Raw genomic sequence first — 16,409 nt, 5'->3', positions numbered from 1 at the left:
AGAGCGGGGAAAGGGGTGTAAACTACTTTATTTTTGGTGGCTAAATACTTTGTCTTTGGAAAAATACATACTTTTTATATTTAGAACTGTATTTTGCTGGTTGGGCAAAAAGCCTGTAATAAAATGTTACTTCCTGCAAGTCTGAATTTCCTGAAATTTAAAGACATTTGAATGACACAGAGAGGCGGTGCAAACAAAGCTCCGTACTTGCTAGAAAATGGAATTCAGGAGATACCTCCAGCATGATTTCCAGTCTGCAGATCTTAGACTTACAGGTTTTTTAATAGTGCAATAGAATAAATATTAAAAATTTGTGTGGAATGTTTAAATCCAGTATGTGTAAGTGACATGTCAGAGATGTTTCTCAGTATCAGATTGTCAGGAACTATTCAAAATGTTCTGCAGAGATTACTCTGTTCAGTCAGACTACAAAACGTTAGATGAGGGTAATGCCCACTTCATTTTGTGAGCACTAAAACCTCTTGTAGCTTCATCCTGCTTGAATTCTTTTGGTCGTCTGACACTTGCTGCTCATGTTGGGTATCATATCCATTCTATAGAACAATGCTTTTTGAGTGGCTGCCACATCTGTATCATCAACATGGTTCAGGGGACAATTTCTGGATCCTTACTCCTGCATGGTGTGGCATTTGGTTTTGTGACATTCCTGATGGGTGGAAGGTCCTGGTACGTGGCTCAAGAGGAGGCCTCAGGCTTCCACGGTATTTTTGGTCTCCCTTAAGCCTGTCTGTATTGGACATCTTAGCACACCTGTGAGTCAGTTGAATATATTTTACTTTAAAAAATGTGGAAAAAATAACAAAATGGAGTGTAAAGGACTTCAGAGAAATTTGGAATGATGTGTGGTTTGGGTATATTTCAAATTCAGACCGGTGGAGCTGCCTTGAATAAAGTTTAAGTCTCAGATTTGGAGCATTTGGTCTGGAGATCTGACTTGCCCTAACATCAAACCGCACTTCATATCCCTGATGCAGGAGGGAAGATGAAAATGTGCTTTATGTACTTACCTGAGATGAAAACAGAAATGGAGAAGCAAAAGCATAATGCCTATTGACCTTAAAATTCACTAAATACACAGCAGACAAAGGGACGCTTTCTGTTTGTGAAAAATGATGTTGCCGACTCCGTGCCTTTCCTCAAATAACTAACTCCAGTGTTTTAGGTGAATTTCAGCGGTGTGTAGACTTGGGATGCCGGTTCATGACATGTAAAATAAAAGGTCTGTGAAAAGGTATTCTGATTAAAATGTAATCAAGAGTTCTTTGACTGTAACTAATGGCCAAGTACAATTCACTACAAAAAGGCCTTTTTGCAGGCTGGAGTTCTCCCCCATTTGTAAAATCAGTGACTGACAAGGGATGTCAGAGTTCATCCAACTGAAATGCTCTTGGTTATGTTGAACTCATTAGAGCCTATCAGATAAAATAACTGACATTCCAGGATCAATCCCCCATTCTTTCCTGAAAAGAAAAAAATCTGAATCTATTATTGTTAGCTGCAAATGCCCATGACTCAGCCATGCAGACATCCAATAGATAATTTCGCAGGCCACTTAAAAAGTATCTTAATCTTTTTGTTTGCCTGGTAAGAATTCTGCATTCATTCTGATGATGTGGGAAATGTGCAGTAAGTTTTAGAGCCGGCAGAAAATTGCTTACTGCTTCAACGGCTGGCAGGCAGCAGTGGAGCTGCAAGCCAGAATCTAGAAGTTTTCTGTTCCAGGTCAACCCAAGTCCTGAGCTGTTGTCCATCTGAACCGGAGGAGTGCTCAGGTGACTCAGCCGACACCAGTGTTTTTAAGGTGGATTTGTCTGGTCAGAGAAATTTAAGAGATGCTGTAATTCCACTAGTTCACTGTTAGTCATTCCAGCAACCAAACAGCAAGGTCTCACTGTATCCACTTCCCTTCCCCATCGCTTTGCCGGTGCGAACATGCTGTGTAGGAAGAAATGGCATAAAGACCAGAGCGGCACCTTCGCATCACTCACTGAAAGATACTGGTGAGGAGCTTTATGCTGGTGGAACAGTCAAAGTTAGCATAAAGTAACTGGCTGCCTGGGGTACAAGGTGAATTCTTTTTGTATCAATAATTGTTTCTTATATTAATAGTTCTATTTCAGAAAGTGTGTCTTCGCCTTTTCCTCTGTAGGGGTTGTTCACAGCTCATGTTAGACCTGCCTTCAAATTTCAGCTCCTCTTAATCTTGCAGTTAGCCCTCAGGAGCAGCATTTTTGGGGTCTTAATATCATCGAGGCTCTTCACAGAAGGAAGCCTCCTCCCACCAGTGTGTTTGCATCAGCATTCATTGAATGAAATTATCTCAGTAATGGAAATTTAGACACATGCCAAATACTGTAGGAATATTACATTTTTTGGCTTAGTGAGGATAAGCTTCTAAAGTGCAGCTAGAAAAGTATTTAGACTTACGCTATTGTTTGACGTTTTTAAGGAGAATTAAGAAAGCAAACTGATTTTATTTATCAGTCTTTTTCCTGCTGCTTTTGCACTTGTAATACCTGGCTTAGAAGCACGAACCAAGGGAAAGTGCGTTCATGGTAGTACCCATGGGTGATGAAACAATAATTGTTAATTCTACTTCAGAATATATTGTTTGTTTGTTTGTTTTCCCGGTGTTTTAATCTTGCTTTCATGTATCTTGCACAATTTGGAAGACACAATTTCTCCTATTATTTCATACATGGCTTTTGAATGTTTTCTAGTCTTGTTTTCATGTCTCCCAGCAAAATCAGACTGGCTCTGTTGGCTACATATTTAAAAACAAACACAAACAAGCCTTTTTGTTGTTCCTTGCAAAAGAAACAAAGAGGATACCACCCTGTTTTCCCCTCAAGGTCACCGTTTAATAGGCATGTGAGTTTGAAGGGTGTGAGTAACAGGTTTGTAGCAAACCCTTGGATAAAAATAGCCAATGTGGAAGATCTGGGAGATTGTTCTTTGTATACTTCATGGTCTGCATTACTATTTTGCTGAAATTGTTTTACTTAAATACTGCATTTTTCTGGGAGCCTGGAAGCACAGAGCAGCGAGATTTACATTAATCTACCGTAGACAGTAGCTCTGAATAGAGTGGTGAACGTGGCTTTCAAGTCCTGTTTGATTCCTTTTCTCTTTGTCTTTTTTGCTTCAGTTGTTTGTTGTGCCGCTAGTGCAGTACTGCTTTATCCGTCCTAACAGAGGCACGACTTTTTCTTGTATAGGCAAGCCTGTTGTCCTGTCCAAAGAAGTGGAGTCTGTGTTGGTGGGTGCTGCTATACTTGGAGCCTGTGCTTCTGGGGATTTTGCATCTATACAGGTATGCAGTACCTGATTTTTTTCCTTCTCTTCACTTTTAATGCATTTTGCTCTTTGGCTTTTGGCACCATGCACAGACTTTAATTCAAGTGGAAAAGTTTGTACCTTCTGCACAGCCGGACAAGAGCCAGCATTGCTTTCTCTCCACCCTCTTTTTAACTCTATGTGTTATTTAGGTGTATTGAAGATTCATTTGTCTTTTGACTGTAGAGACATGCAGGTAGAAGCTGCCATGTAATTTTACAGACAAAAACGGGAATTTGACAAGACTCTGATCCTGCAAGAAGGTCACAATTTCATCTCAGTTATATTTGTCCTACTTTCCTTCCTTCATATTGAGGAATGTTAAACATAGCACTATTGATGCAGTGAAAAATGGCACACCTGTACCTCTTGTCTTGCCTACAGTGAATGCAGAGTTAATAACGAGGATGGAATTTCATGTTTATTCATGTTATTTCCATCCATTAACAGTTGTAAAAGTAGCAGCAAGGCTTTTATGTTCAGTGGATCAGCCAAAGCGTGACTTAGCTGCATGTACATGAACAGCAGTAGCATGCAGAAACCCAAAGAAGGGTCTGAGCGCCCAAAATCGTACCTGTCCTTCCCCCTGGCAATTCCTCTCATATGAGATATGTCCTCTCCTCATGCCACACAAGGACACTGAACAGTCCACTGCATCCAAATGGACAACATTGTTGATCGGGGTGGTCCCTAGATACACTTTTCTTTGTAACATCAGGCAGAGATATTTGTAGATGAAATTGTGCACAAAAACTTAACTGATTGTTTTCTGAATAGGGAGGTCAGCTTCTCAACCTAGTTAACTCGATGCAGTTCCACTGGAATCAATAAACACCTCAACATAAGCTGAGGAACGGGGCCATGTTTGGCATTTTTCCAGACGTGGAATTTCCAAATGTGACCATTCTGCGCGGCTGTGTGGGTTAGCAGGGAGAGCAGTTTCCTTTCAGAAGAATTTTTCCATTAAAGTTAATCCCATTGCAACAAATATATAGTACAATATATGTATCTGTATTTAATAATTCTAGTGCTTGTAAGGATAGCTTTATTTGATAAAAGTAATTTAATCACCAAAAGTTGCTACTGAATTCTTACTCTTTTGTTAATCTTCTGCCTCAAATGCATAGATATTTCAAGTTTAAGATGTTTTCCACTATGATGCAATAACTGAACATCTCAAAACTGATTTGATTAAGTCTGTCTTCATAACCATTAGAAAAAATCCAATGTTGTGAAATATTCGGTGCTGTGTTTATATAATTTTGGTTATTGATTTACCGTTAGTTTTTAACCCTGCCCTTATCTGCAAAGGTATTTCAGAAGCATATCCAACAATGTCAGAACAGATAGGTCTATTTAACACACATGTCCATATAGGTCAGGCTGCGTGGCATGCCATTTCAGAAATCTTTTTCAGGAAACTAGGTCCTTTGAACCAGCCACGTCACAGACTTTCTAATTTAAAAAGTGTTTGCTCTTATAGTGTTACGATATGTTGGGAGGTACCTGCCTCTGGTTATGGGAATGGTTTTGCGCTTGTCATAAGTATAGTGCAGGTTCTGTGGGTCTTCGTGGAGTAAACATCTCCTAAAGGCTTCCCTGTCGGGAGCTGGACTTTACGAGTCCTTATTCTCCCTTCCCATTTCAGCTTGAATCAAGGAAAAAGAATAAACACAAATTGCACTTTTGTGCCTCAGCACTGCGTAAGGCGTCTGGTTTCCCAAGCCCAGCCTCTGCCTTTTTCAGTGCTTCAGCAGCTGTTTGTGTAAGGTCCCGTTCCAAGGGGTTTGCTAGTCAGCAGGAGAGTTTCCTTCTGTTTCACTGAGTTACAGGTCAAGACCATGGGCTTCCCTGGGATATCTCTGAAACAGAAAAAGGAAAACTACTGCTATTATACATCCCTGGGGCATTTGTAGCATGTTTCTTTCCACCATACTGCCTGTGGTGATCACTGAGAGCCAGGTGAGGCCCTGAATCCTACCCAGGATGCCACAACATCTCTGCAGTATGAAGAAACCTCCCACTGTGTTTCGGCTTAGCCTGTGTTCAGAAGGTGTCGGTAGAGGTGCCACCTACAGCAATATTGGTTGTATCATGCAGCAAATAGATTAGATTATGTATAGATATTTGTAAAAGCATTCAGCCGCATGGGATCAAGGAACAAGAAATTGAATAAATGTCTTTTGCGGGGCAGGGAGGCGTAAATGCAGATCTAGCACTGCAGCTCAATAGCCTTCTCTTACATTGATTTTTCTAACACATCTTCTAAAACAAGCCTTTCTTAGAGGTGCTTCTGCAAACACTCAGCATCACTGTAGTCTTTGCAAATAATAGAGGTTATTACCTGTCCTCTAATAGCTGGTTTGTGCTTAATTATTGTGCTTTCCAGAGCTGTTTGCTTAGTCTTACAGTAAAGGAGAAAATTGTGGGGTTTTTTCTCAATAACCTCTTCCCTTATGTGTTTGGTTGTTTGAAGGGGTATTTTTACTGTGTTTGTCCCAGTGACTGGTCGCATTTCTCAGAATGATTTTTGTACCTTTCCACTCAATGTCAAAATCAAAACACTTAAAAGGTCTCTGGTTTTCATGGGTTGGCTGTTCTCCATCTTCGAAAACTCAAGCATCTTTAGGTCAGCTTGGAAATAGCACCCAAACCCAGGATCCCTCAAAATCACTTCAGCTATTCTTAGCACAGCTTTAACATGTTCTGCTGGCAAAAGGAGTGGCTGCCAAACGTACGCGTGAAACCCAGTAATGGGTTTCTGTAGTAGTGGGTTTTCCCTTTCTATACGACACCAGTGACTATTTGCATGATGCAGCATTTTGTTATAATTCTTAATTCTCATATTTTTAATTGTTATTTTGAGTAATTTGTGGAGTAAAGATTTTCAGGCTTTTTATTGACCACGTCTATGTTAATACCAAAGTTCTCTGAATTCTAAGCCTTCACAAAGAAGCCTTCACAACGAAGGTTATTGCAAAATCTGTAACTGTACAGGTAAATTTGCTAGATTCTAGTGTGGTTTTAAAAGCTCAAGCCCCTTGAAGCTGCAATTTCATCTTTAGGTAATTCTGTCAAGGAAAGATTTATGTCCTCCATCGCTCATGCCTGGTCACCATATGTTGTTGCTTCAAAGAATGTTGACTCCCTATTTTCCTCTTCATTTACTCTCCCTGCATTTTTCTCCTCTGTGGTAAAACTGAATTAGAACAATTGGTCTATCCAAAAAGGAAAAAAGAACTTGCAGTGTGGTGAGTTCTTCCCCATTTAATCTTTCGGTCATTTAGGCTCTAGAATCTCCAGAAAGGGGAGAAAATCTTCTGAGTTTCTTCTTTCAGTTCGGGTTATCTTTTCAGCTGCCCCTACAAATGCTACACCCTTTTTGCTCATGGTTTTGTTGTGCCCCGATTGTTGTTCCTGTGAGCTGTAACACAGCCTGGCTGGGTTGTAGAAGACAGCGCTGTGTAAAATAGTATGACATCAGGATTTTTGAAATATACATAATATTTTTGGTTTGGGGAGTTTTAAATTAATAATATGTGCTGCATTGAATGAAATAGGCTTCACATTGCTGGCTTAGATGGGTCAGTTTATTGGTTCTAGCCATTCCTTTCATGCTGAGCAGCAGGATCCTGGTTTTCGATGTGATTGTTTCTGTAGTAAAAATATAGTTTCCGGTTTAGCAAGCCAGCAAATCTTTCTCAGTAAGAATGTTCAATAAATAAATGTCAAAGTTTCCAGTATATCCTCGTTACTCTGCCTCACTTGTATGTAATTGAAAATGGGAAGAAGGTGCTGTTTGATTTGGCAGTCATCCAGCTCATTTTTCTGGATAGCCTGCTCCTTGGGACAAAGCTGTACACCAGGGAGCAGGATTATTGCCTTATAAAATCCTGCAGCCCACTGACTATTCCTTAATTGCATATTAAAACAATTAATAAAATTACCTGTATGAAACCAGATTACCTGATTTATTTTGGATTTGCTGTCTTCACGTGGGTTGTTGTTACTGGCCAACAGGGAAGAGAAGAATCTTCATACTGTTTACTACAATACATTTTACTGGTGACTTTCTGCAGTCAGCTTTCTATAATCATTTTTGGTTTAAAAAATGAGCTAGAAATTGAAAGTCTACATAACTGCAAGGTTTCTTTAGCTATAAAATTGACTTTTAAGGGAGGTGTAGTCTTTATTTGTTTGGGTTGTTATGCAAGTTGGTGATATATCCTGCAAAAAGATAGGGAAAAGCTTTTTTGTTGTTTTTATGAAGTGGATTGGAGATATATAAAAATTAGCCAGATTCCACAGAAAGAAGTGTTAGGTAATTTCGTAATGTGGATTATCTGAATTATTTAGCAGCAGTTGCAGCTGAGCAAGTGAAGTACTCCTTAGGTACAATTTGCATGCTTGGAAGCAGCCCTAGAAGCTATGTGGGTCACCTGGCCCGCCTTCAAAATAACAAGCACAGAGTCCATAACTATGAGGGAGACCTCTTGCAGATTGGGGTTTGAATTTATTATGGTGTGGCAGGGGAAATAATTGTGCAGTGCTTCGTTCTGCATAGTTTAATGGCCATCTTCTCTCAGTTGTGTAAGGAAGTTGTTGGGTGGTACAGCATAGAGCATCAAAACAAATAATGAACCCCACAGATAACACAAGTTTTATAAAGATCACCCAGGAAGAACATGCAATACACAGCGTATTCGCCTCTTAACAATGAAAATGTTACAGGCTGTCACGAATGTAAAGAAGTTCTTTAGTGCAACAATTAGTCCACAGCCTTGATTGTGGACCAACTGGCAACCGTGAATAGACAGTGTTTCATAAGAACACCCATAAGTAGTACTGGGACATAATCAACCTTTCTGCTGACAGAACTGGAGGGGATTAGGCTATTTCCATTTCTGGATCAGGCAAGCTCTGGTGTAATTTTTTTCCACTTACTTCAACAGACGTTCTTCAGCTGATGAGCTGATCCTCTATTCCTCTTCCAAACCATTACCTGTCAGGTCATGGATTGAAATTAATACAAACGTCTTGTTGATTTCCATATTTTCAAAAGCAAGAACCAAGTAAAAGATCAGGGAGGGGATCATTTTTTCCTTAGAAATGGTAATAACTTGGGAAATCAAAAGAGGAAATAAAATGACTTCTCCCTGTTGAGTTAGGGAATGTTGCCTTCCCTCATCTCATTAAGAATTTAAAGCACTCTTGTTTTTGAGCAGGGTAAATTAGTAATTAAGTGCTATAATCAACTTGTGTAAACATAATATTGAATGAGAGCACCAAATTAATCATTTTGTTGGCTTGACTTACCCTATTAATGCACCTTTTAGCAAAGGCTTTCCTGCCAGGATGGATTCTTTTTCTCCCATTCCCTTAATCAGAGGGGTTTGGAAAGGCAGAGGAAGGAGGTGGTGGTTCTTAGGCACTGTGTTGTAGACCAAGAGTGTGTTATGGTACTGTGGTCTTGCCTTCCTTTTCTTCAGAAGCTCCAAATTTGTATCTGTAGAGTTTAGTGGAGACCATCCTTGGGCAAGGCCAGGTGGCAGCTATTCCTTTTTAAGTGGTGTATTGACTAGGTATGACCTCTTCGTCTAAGTGGCTTTTTTAAAAAATTCCTTCCTGGCTTGTGTATGATCAATCTCAAAGGATGGGACACATGCTCCATAAAAACCCATGACTTTACATTTCAGTACATGGCTTATGATCTACTGCTAGAGACGGTGTTCCAACGGTGACAAGAGCTGAATCTCCACAGTCCGTTCAGAGTTGTTCTCTCACTTATGACTGGCAGCAAAGTTACCAGGGGATGTCATGGACAGTTCATGACTCTACTGCTTGCTGAGAACCAAACTCTTTTCCACATAAGCAGCTAAGATGTTCAATGGCTGTGGAGTATATTTGCAGCTAACCAGGCCTGGACTCAAAGCAGTAACTCGGCACTAGAACTCAATCCCTTTACCTCTTCTTGGTGTTTTGACACTGAAATACATCTTTGCCTTCTTTTGTAATAACGTTACATTCAATATGGGATGCATGAAACCACCAAGATACTGGCAATGTCTCTGGCTTTTGTATAGAGTCAGCTGCCTTCTTACCAGAAATCTTTAGAGAAATATAGATGAGAGAGAAAAATTAAAAGGCAGTGATTCGATGGCCGGTGTCCAGTTCCTTGTGGCCTAGTGTTTATGGTACAAAGAGTGCCTTTCTAGTTAGCATATTTTGGCCTGAACTGTCAGAAGTCTTTGCAGTAAGAGTAAAAAGTGGATGAATCACAACTACTCTTTTGCCCTAAGGATGATCCTTCTGTATTAAAGCTGAGAAATATAAATGCTTGTCTGTCTCTGCCAAAGCACAGAATGAGCTTTCAATCAGTTTGAGAGTGTGACTTTTTTTTTCACTTTTCAAGCCACAATAAATATACAGAAGCATTTCTTCTTTCTTTCAGCTGACTTCAGTGGACAAATGGCTGGAAGTCCTCTCTTGGTGGGAGTTAAATCACACATACAAGCACCACCACTTAGAGAATCAAACAGCTGAGATGCGGCTGTAGCTGATCGCACGATGTTTTCACAAAAGCACTAAGAAAAGTACCCTCTGTCTTGTTGCTGTTTACTGACATGTGATACTGGTTGACATCTGTTGCCCTTCTCATTTGAGGACTGTTTGCTTTACTAACTTTAACATTTCCACATTGCTATGCCGTTGAAGTGCAGATACACAAATCTCCTCGGAGTCCCCAAGGTCCTTTTATGAGGAGTGGAGCAGCTATCATTTGATATCATCCTGCTGGCTGCCTTTTATATTGGAGTTGAGAGGAATAACTCTTGCTGTTAAATGTTCCTGGTGGAGCACAATGTCTAATGCTATATATTGTCATGCGTTTGATGTATTATCAGATCAGTACATGCTGTACGGTAGAGTTTCATTCATTGTCACAGTCGATGATTTGTAGTTGGTTTATATCACTTAAAATTATCACAGGTAAAAACTTGTCGAAGAAAATGTCAGAGTTTGTTGTAGCAGGTCATATAGCTACTGAAATGACAGATGATCTTAGTCCATAATCATAACGCAAAATTCTCAGTTAACGTAAGTCAGGATTGCTCCAGGATTTCAGAGGAGTGACACCAGTTTACTCCAGTGCCCTGATCCGATCAAGCACTTAGGTACATCATCTAACTTCCAAGCAGGCAAGAAGCTTAGTTGAAGATAAGCAGGGCTGCCTGTGTGCTGAAGTACTTTACTGGATGAGAGCCCAAACAGGAATCTGACACACAGTTCACTGGTAGATGACACATCTTGAAATGATAAAGGCGATTAGAGCTCTCGCAATTGGTTTATATTATTACCCATTCGGAAACAAGTTGTGGATGCTTTAGGTAATAGGATACAAAGGCAGTGTCTTTTGTTAAGTGCTGTCCTTTTGTGGAAACTTAGCATGCTTCGTTTTAAATGTCATCCTGTACACGAATGTTCAGACTTGGAATTTCTCTGTAACTCTTTAAGGACAGGGAAAGGCAACTGCAGTAAGTCAGTGTAATATATTGCCTATAACAGAACCATCCATTTACTTTGGCTGAGTATTTGGCACAGAAGTACTGAAGTTGGAGGCAAGAATGGCAGATACCCAGTTCTGCCATAAAAGATGTGGCCATATTGTTTTCCTAAAAGTAGGTGGTTTGATGAAATACCACACTAATGAAATGAATTGAAATGAAACATGGCCTTTTATTTGGACATCAGGGGAAGGAGATGGGGCACTGAGCGCTGGGATATCAGTGTGTCTTACCTGTTTATTAATTCTGTCTGAGAGTGGTGAGAGAGGCTTTATTACTTATTCTTCGCGTTTATGAGGATGGACTGAAAAGACCTCTCAGATGTTGAGATGACCAAAGAAATTTATTTCATCCTCTGTCTCCATGCTGATGGTGCAGCCGGCTTTGCACACTGGCACTGCTCCATTGACTTCACCCAGTTCTGCACCTCGCATGCACACACCCGATCACGGTACTAGAAGCAGCCGTGTGTATGTAAATGTAGTCTCTTCTGTCTGTAGGCTCAACACACAAACTGTTCTGACTTTACACTTCAAGAAACTCACACCAGCTGATAAGATTTAGTGTTCTGTTAATCTGCAGAAGTTGAGACTCTTCCTAAACCAGTGTTATTCTTCTCCTCTGTCAGGAAGCCCAGGATCTGGCAAGCAGGAGCAAATATGCTGCCTAGAATAGTTCAGGTTCTGCTGCTGAATGTTATTGTAGCAAACCATGAAATGACCGTGGTGGAATTTGTCTAAGGAGATGTGCAATTAGTTGATTTTTTTCCAAGCAGACTAAGATCAGCTTGTAGACGAGGTTTGATAATATCAGAAAGCTCACAGCTTTTCTAGCTTGTGGGCCGTATCTCTTCTTGAGGAAAACCATAAATATGAGGAAACCATAAATGTGTCTTTATAGTAGACAGATACATTCTGCAAAATGTACTGTGATCCATCTCCTTTCTATTTTAAGGACAGATTTTACCCACGTACTCAGAGACACAACTGAAGTCATTTGGACCTTGGACTCCCCTTCTGTGCAGGGCATTTAAGCAGGGACAAGTGTGATAGCAATATTTTATAGGAAGGGTGAGTACAAAGGAGGATACCATGGATCCTTTGTAACTGGCAGTAGCCAGCAAGGTCCTTTTTAGAGCATGTCCTACTTAAATGATGTTCGGGATGTCAAACAAGTTAAAAGTCTCTCTGCCCTCACCTCTTCAGTAGCTGAGCAGAACAACCTTCAAGCTATGCACTGGAGAATTGGAAACTCAATCTGGCTACATTGTGAGATTAATTTTCCATCTGGGATTTGCACTCTTGCTATGTCAGCGCAGGGGATCAGACTGTTCTGCGGCAAAGCACAAGCATGTAGAGTCACAGTGCTGGCTGACTGAAATGCCTGCGGTTTCTTCACAATAAATTTTTTGAAGGACGTTATGATCACTTAGTCTCAGGATTTGATGCCAGTAGTTTGTACCACTCGAATATACTTTTGCCACACTATATTTGAAGAAGTTTTGTAACTTTCATGTACTGTGTTGTCCTTTCTGCTAAAGATGCCCACAGGGGTTTGTTTCTCAAAATTTGCCCTATCTGTAGAGTTTAACAAGGCTCTGTTTACTATCTAGGCATTTCCAATGTATTTCATTTTGTTGTGGTTAACAGTAAAGATATTTTTCTTTATTCCCTTTCATATAATCACGGATCTGAAATGGCAGAGGAGAGATCCTGTAACCTTTATTAGTTTTCTTAGCAATAGAAGGCAGTTGCTTTATTAGCACACTGGCTCCTCTCATCCTCAGTTTGAATCCAACTCTCATTCTCCTTTCTTTGTTCATCTAAGTCATAGGATCATGTTTCCTTGGTTTCTTAGATATAGGCATATAACAAGCTTGACAACCCTTGCTTGCTTTCTTGTTTTCAAGCAACTTTTCACACCCACTGTGCTTTAACATTTCTGAGACACAGTTTGATACCAGAAATTGGACAGTGACATGTTGAGAGAATCCGTATGAAATTGCTTCATGGCTCTGTTTTGTTTTTACTGGGACAAGTGTCCACATAATGATTAGCAAGACCATAATTGCCACTCTTGAGGGAAATAGAGGCAGAAAGGCTAACCACCAAGTGGGCACAGAAAAGCAGAAGTTGCAAATTTTTGCACAAAGATACTCTTCCATATGAGGGTTGAAACATGCTAGAAGAACACAAATAAGGGGAACCTCTGTGCCCGTATCTTGCTGTGCCTTAAAAGCGTGTATAAGCAGTGAAAGTGAGTTGGATTGTCATCTTTCAGCAAAGCATAGTTTATAGGGGATGTACTCAATGTGTAGTAGAATCATAGAATGCCTCGGGCTTGCATTGCCCTGAGCATTACTAACCTTCAGTCCATAAATACGTTTTGACCCATGTAGGGCCTGTTGTGTGCGCACCTGCTATAAGCTGCTGTTTCCTGCACAGCTTCCAGCTAGTCCTTTACAGGTAGAGATCTTAGGGAGGAGCGTGGGTGTGAAAGCTCTAATGGGTGCACATGCTTTGCTAAGGAACAGAGTAAGGGGATATGGCAACGCACACCTTGCTAAGCAGTGGGTAGGTGTAACCTTTGGAGCCTTGGAAGCTCAGGGTACCCTTCAAGGGAAAACAGTCTGGAAAATAAACCAACTTCTAATCAATATTTTTTTCTCCAAAGAGTCTCTGCACAAGAAGAATATGTGGGTCAACCTCTCCCGCCCAAAACCATGGGGTGGAGGATGGTAACATGTCATGTTTGAAAGGTCCCTTCATTGCCCAGCCCTGTAGCTCAGAACTGAGTTAAACACCTTGGATATATGCAGCAAAATATTGCTGACTCTAGTAGTCTTGTGTCAGACTCCTTTTGCTTTCAAAACGTCTGGTAAGACTTGATTTCTGCCTGATATTCCCAGACTAGTGTCTTCCTGTCTGCTGTCATGAAATCACTCATTTCTCTTACAGGAGTTTAGGTATGAATCCTGTATCTTTAGACTGAGGGAAGCAGTGCTCGAGTGTCTCAGAGCAGACAAATTGGATACGTGTTAGCCTCTAGATTGGAAGCTGGCACGTATCTTAGGTGAAAGAGATGAGCAATGGCCCTAATGTTGCTAAGCTGTTTGAAGCCCTTCTGATAAATGGGGTCTTTTTCTCATGAGCTGTCCTCACTTTCTTTGACTGGTTGGTATAAAAGCTTTGTATATACAAGCACATTACTCACTATTCACTGGTCATGGCTGTAAGGTTGTTTAATTTTGCAACAGTCCCATCTAAGGGATGATTCTTGCATTGCATGAAAGGGAGACTAAGCAAGCTTTGCTTTTCATTTGCTTTGTGTACGTTTGCCCTGGACAGCCAGCACATTTGCCATAAGTGACAAAATGCCAAACTTGAGGCTTTGGGGGCCTAGAAGTTCCACTCATCCCAGAGGAGAACAAGGCATGGAAAAAGAATAAAAGAATCATGAGAAAGAAGATAGGTATGGTGGAGAATGGGGCTTTTCTTTCTTGGCACTAAATCCCTGATAGCCCCACTATCTCCCTATCCCTACTGCCACTCTCATGTTGCTTATTCTTTCCTCTTGTATTCTTGCCGCCTTCTTGTTTGTGCCTCTTTTCTTTAGGTTTTTTTCACTTTTTCTTTTCCCATCTGTTGATTCCTCTCCTCTCCTCTCCTTCTCTTTCTCTTTCTCTTTCTCTTTCTCTTTCTCTTTCTCTTTCTCTTTCTCTTTCTCTTTCTCTTTCTCTTTCTCTTTCTCTTTCTCTTTCTCTTTCTCTTTCTCTTTCTCTTTCTCTTTCTCTTTCTCTTTCTCTTTCTCTTTCTCTTTCTCTTTCTCTTTCTCTTTCTCTTTCTCTTTCTCTTTCTCTTTCTCTTTCTCTTTCTCTTTCTCTTTCTCTTTCTCTTTCTCTTTCTCTTTCTCTTTCTCTTTCTCTTTCTCTTTCTCTTTCTCTTTCTCTTTCTCTTTCTCTTTCTCTTTCTCTTTCTCTTTCTCTTTCTCTTTCTCTTTCTCTTTCTCTTTCTCTTTCTCTTTCTCTTTCTCTTTCTCTTTCTCTTTCTCTTTCTCTTTCTCTTTCTCTTTCTCTTTCTCTTTCTCTTTCTCTTTCTCTTTCTCTTTCTCTTTCTCTTTCTCTTTCTCTTTCTCTTTCTCTTTCTCTTTCTCTTTCTCTTTCTCTTCTCTTTTCTCCTCTCTTTCTCTTTCTCTTTCTCTTCTCTTTTCTCCTCTCTTCTCCTCTTCTCCACTCTTCTCTTTCATTTTATTCCTCTTCTTATGTTTTCTCTCTCTCTCTTTCCATATCTCAGTCCCATACCTGTGTCCTCACATAAGAAAAAGCAAAGAGGAAGGGATGGTTTGTGGCTCATCCAGTGCTACTTCCTTAGGCTCGCTCTCAAGGCTTGTAGGACTTCAGTAAAGCATTGTGGTGTATCCCCTGTTTTATGGGTACAGTGTAGTCACACAGCACTGAGTGGGCCGAGCCAGTGTTCTTGGACTGGAAGAGGGAAGATTTATGCTGGCGTTGATCAGAGTGCTAAAATAAACTGCCCTTCCCTAGCCGAAGGACTCTGAGTTTGTAAATGCCAGTGTTTTATACATAACGTAAAGGACACTGGCTAAGGAACTGGCTGCCTAGGTTAGCTGGTTGAGATTTGAAAATGGCAAGTCTTTGAAAGCAAAGAGCCAGGAGAAGTCATTTTTATTAAAACAAACTCTGTCATGAGTCATTTGACTTCTTTTTCTCTTACACACATAGTTTATGTCTCAGGCCTTCTAAGGCCTGAGTAACATCTGATACTCTTTAGACTGAGCCGGCTCTAATAGGAGTAGAATCCTGTTTCCAGTTACAGTGTACCACTTAGAGCTCTTATTTCATTTGAGTCTTGTGTTTACAGGCTGTAACTATTACTTATTTGTCATTTTTATGGTAATAGAAAAGATTGTTTGTCTGTGATTCAGTCCTCACCAGGCTGTTGAATATGTCTGTGTCCACAGCAGCAGCAGGGGAAAAGTGGCCCGAGAGGGGTTTTTACTTTTTGCCTCATTCATTTTTCTCATGTGGCTGCAGATGTGCAGGTCAGCAGGCACGAGTCAGGGTGCCGATCTCTCACCATCCCTCCAACCACTACCTCAGTCTTAATGATACCAACACAGCATTGCTCCACGTTTCTCACACACTTTGCATATGAGCTGCAAGTGATTTTTCTTCCTTTCTACTTAAAAAGAGCCAATGTCAAAGTGTAGGTGTCTGAGGAACACAGCTTTGCCTTTTGGGCCATTTTTCTTTGTTGTGGTCCTCTCCCTTCTGCTCCCAGGTTTTTGTTTAAATATTTTTACCAGGTGCTTCAGGTGCAAAAATAGTTAACATGCAGCTAGAAAATACGAAAGTTGTAGGAATTCTTCAGGTCCTGTTCACTGCTTGTGCCAAGGCCTACATAGACCTGAAAGGGGAACGTGAAACACAAAGGTCAGAAAAGCTTTGTCCCCACCAAGGCTTATAGGGAA

General features: G+C 40.5%; 1 protein-coding gene across 1 annotated transcript in view; it reads left to right on the top strand.

Annotated features, from left to right (window-relative positions):
* Positions 1 to 16,409, top strand: part of FGGY (FGGY carbohydrate kinase domain containing) — a gene marked incomplete at its 5' end in the record, with an annotated part of 85,361 nt that overhangs the window by 54,605 nt on the left and 14,347 nt on the right. The window contains one exon of the mRNA XM_010132728.1: positions 3,240 to 3,334. Within this exon, the coding sequence (XP_010131030.1) occupies positions 3,240 to 3,334 (95 nt within the window). The remainder of the gene's footprint in view (positions 1 to 3,239; positions 3,335 to 16,409) is intronic.

Source organism: Buceros rhinoceros, unplaced genomic scaffold (assembly GCF_000710305.1).
Source record: "Buceros rhinoceros silvestris isolate BGI_N320 unplaced genomic scaffold, ASM71030v1 scaffold153, whole genome shotgun sequence".
Lineage (NCBI taxonomy): Eukaryota > Metazoa > Chordata > Aves > Bucerotiformes > Bucerotidae > Buceros > Buceros rhinoceros.
Note: the sequence above shows the minus strand (reverse complement) of the source record. Positions and strands in the feature narration are given on the sequence as shown.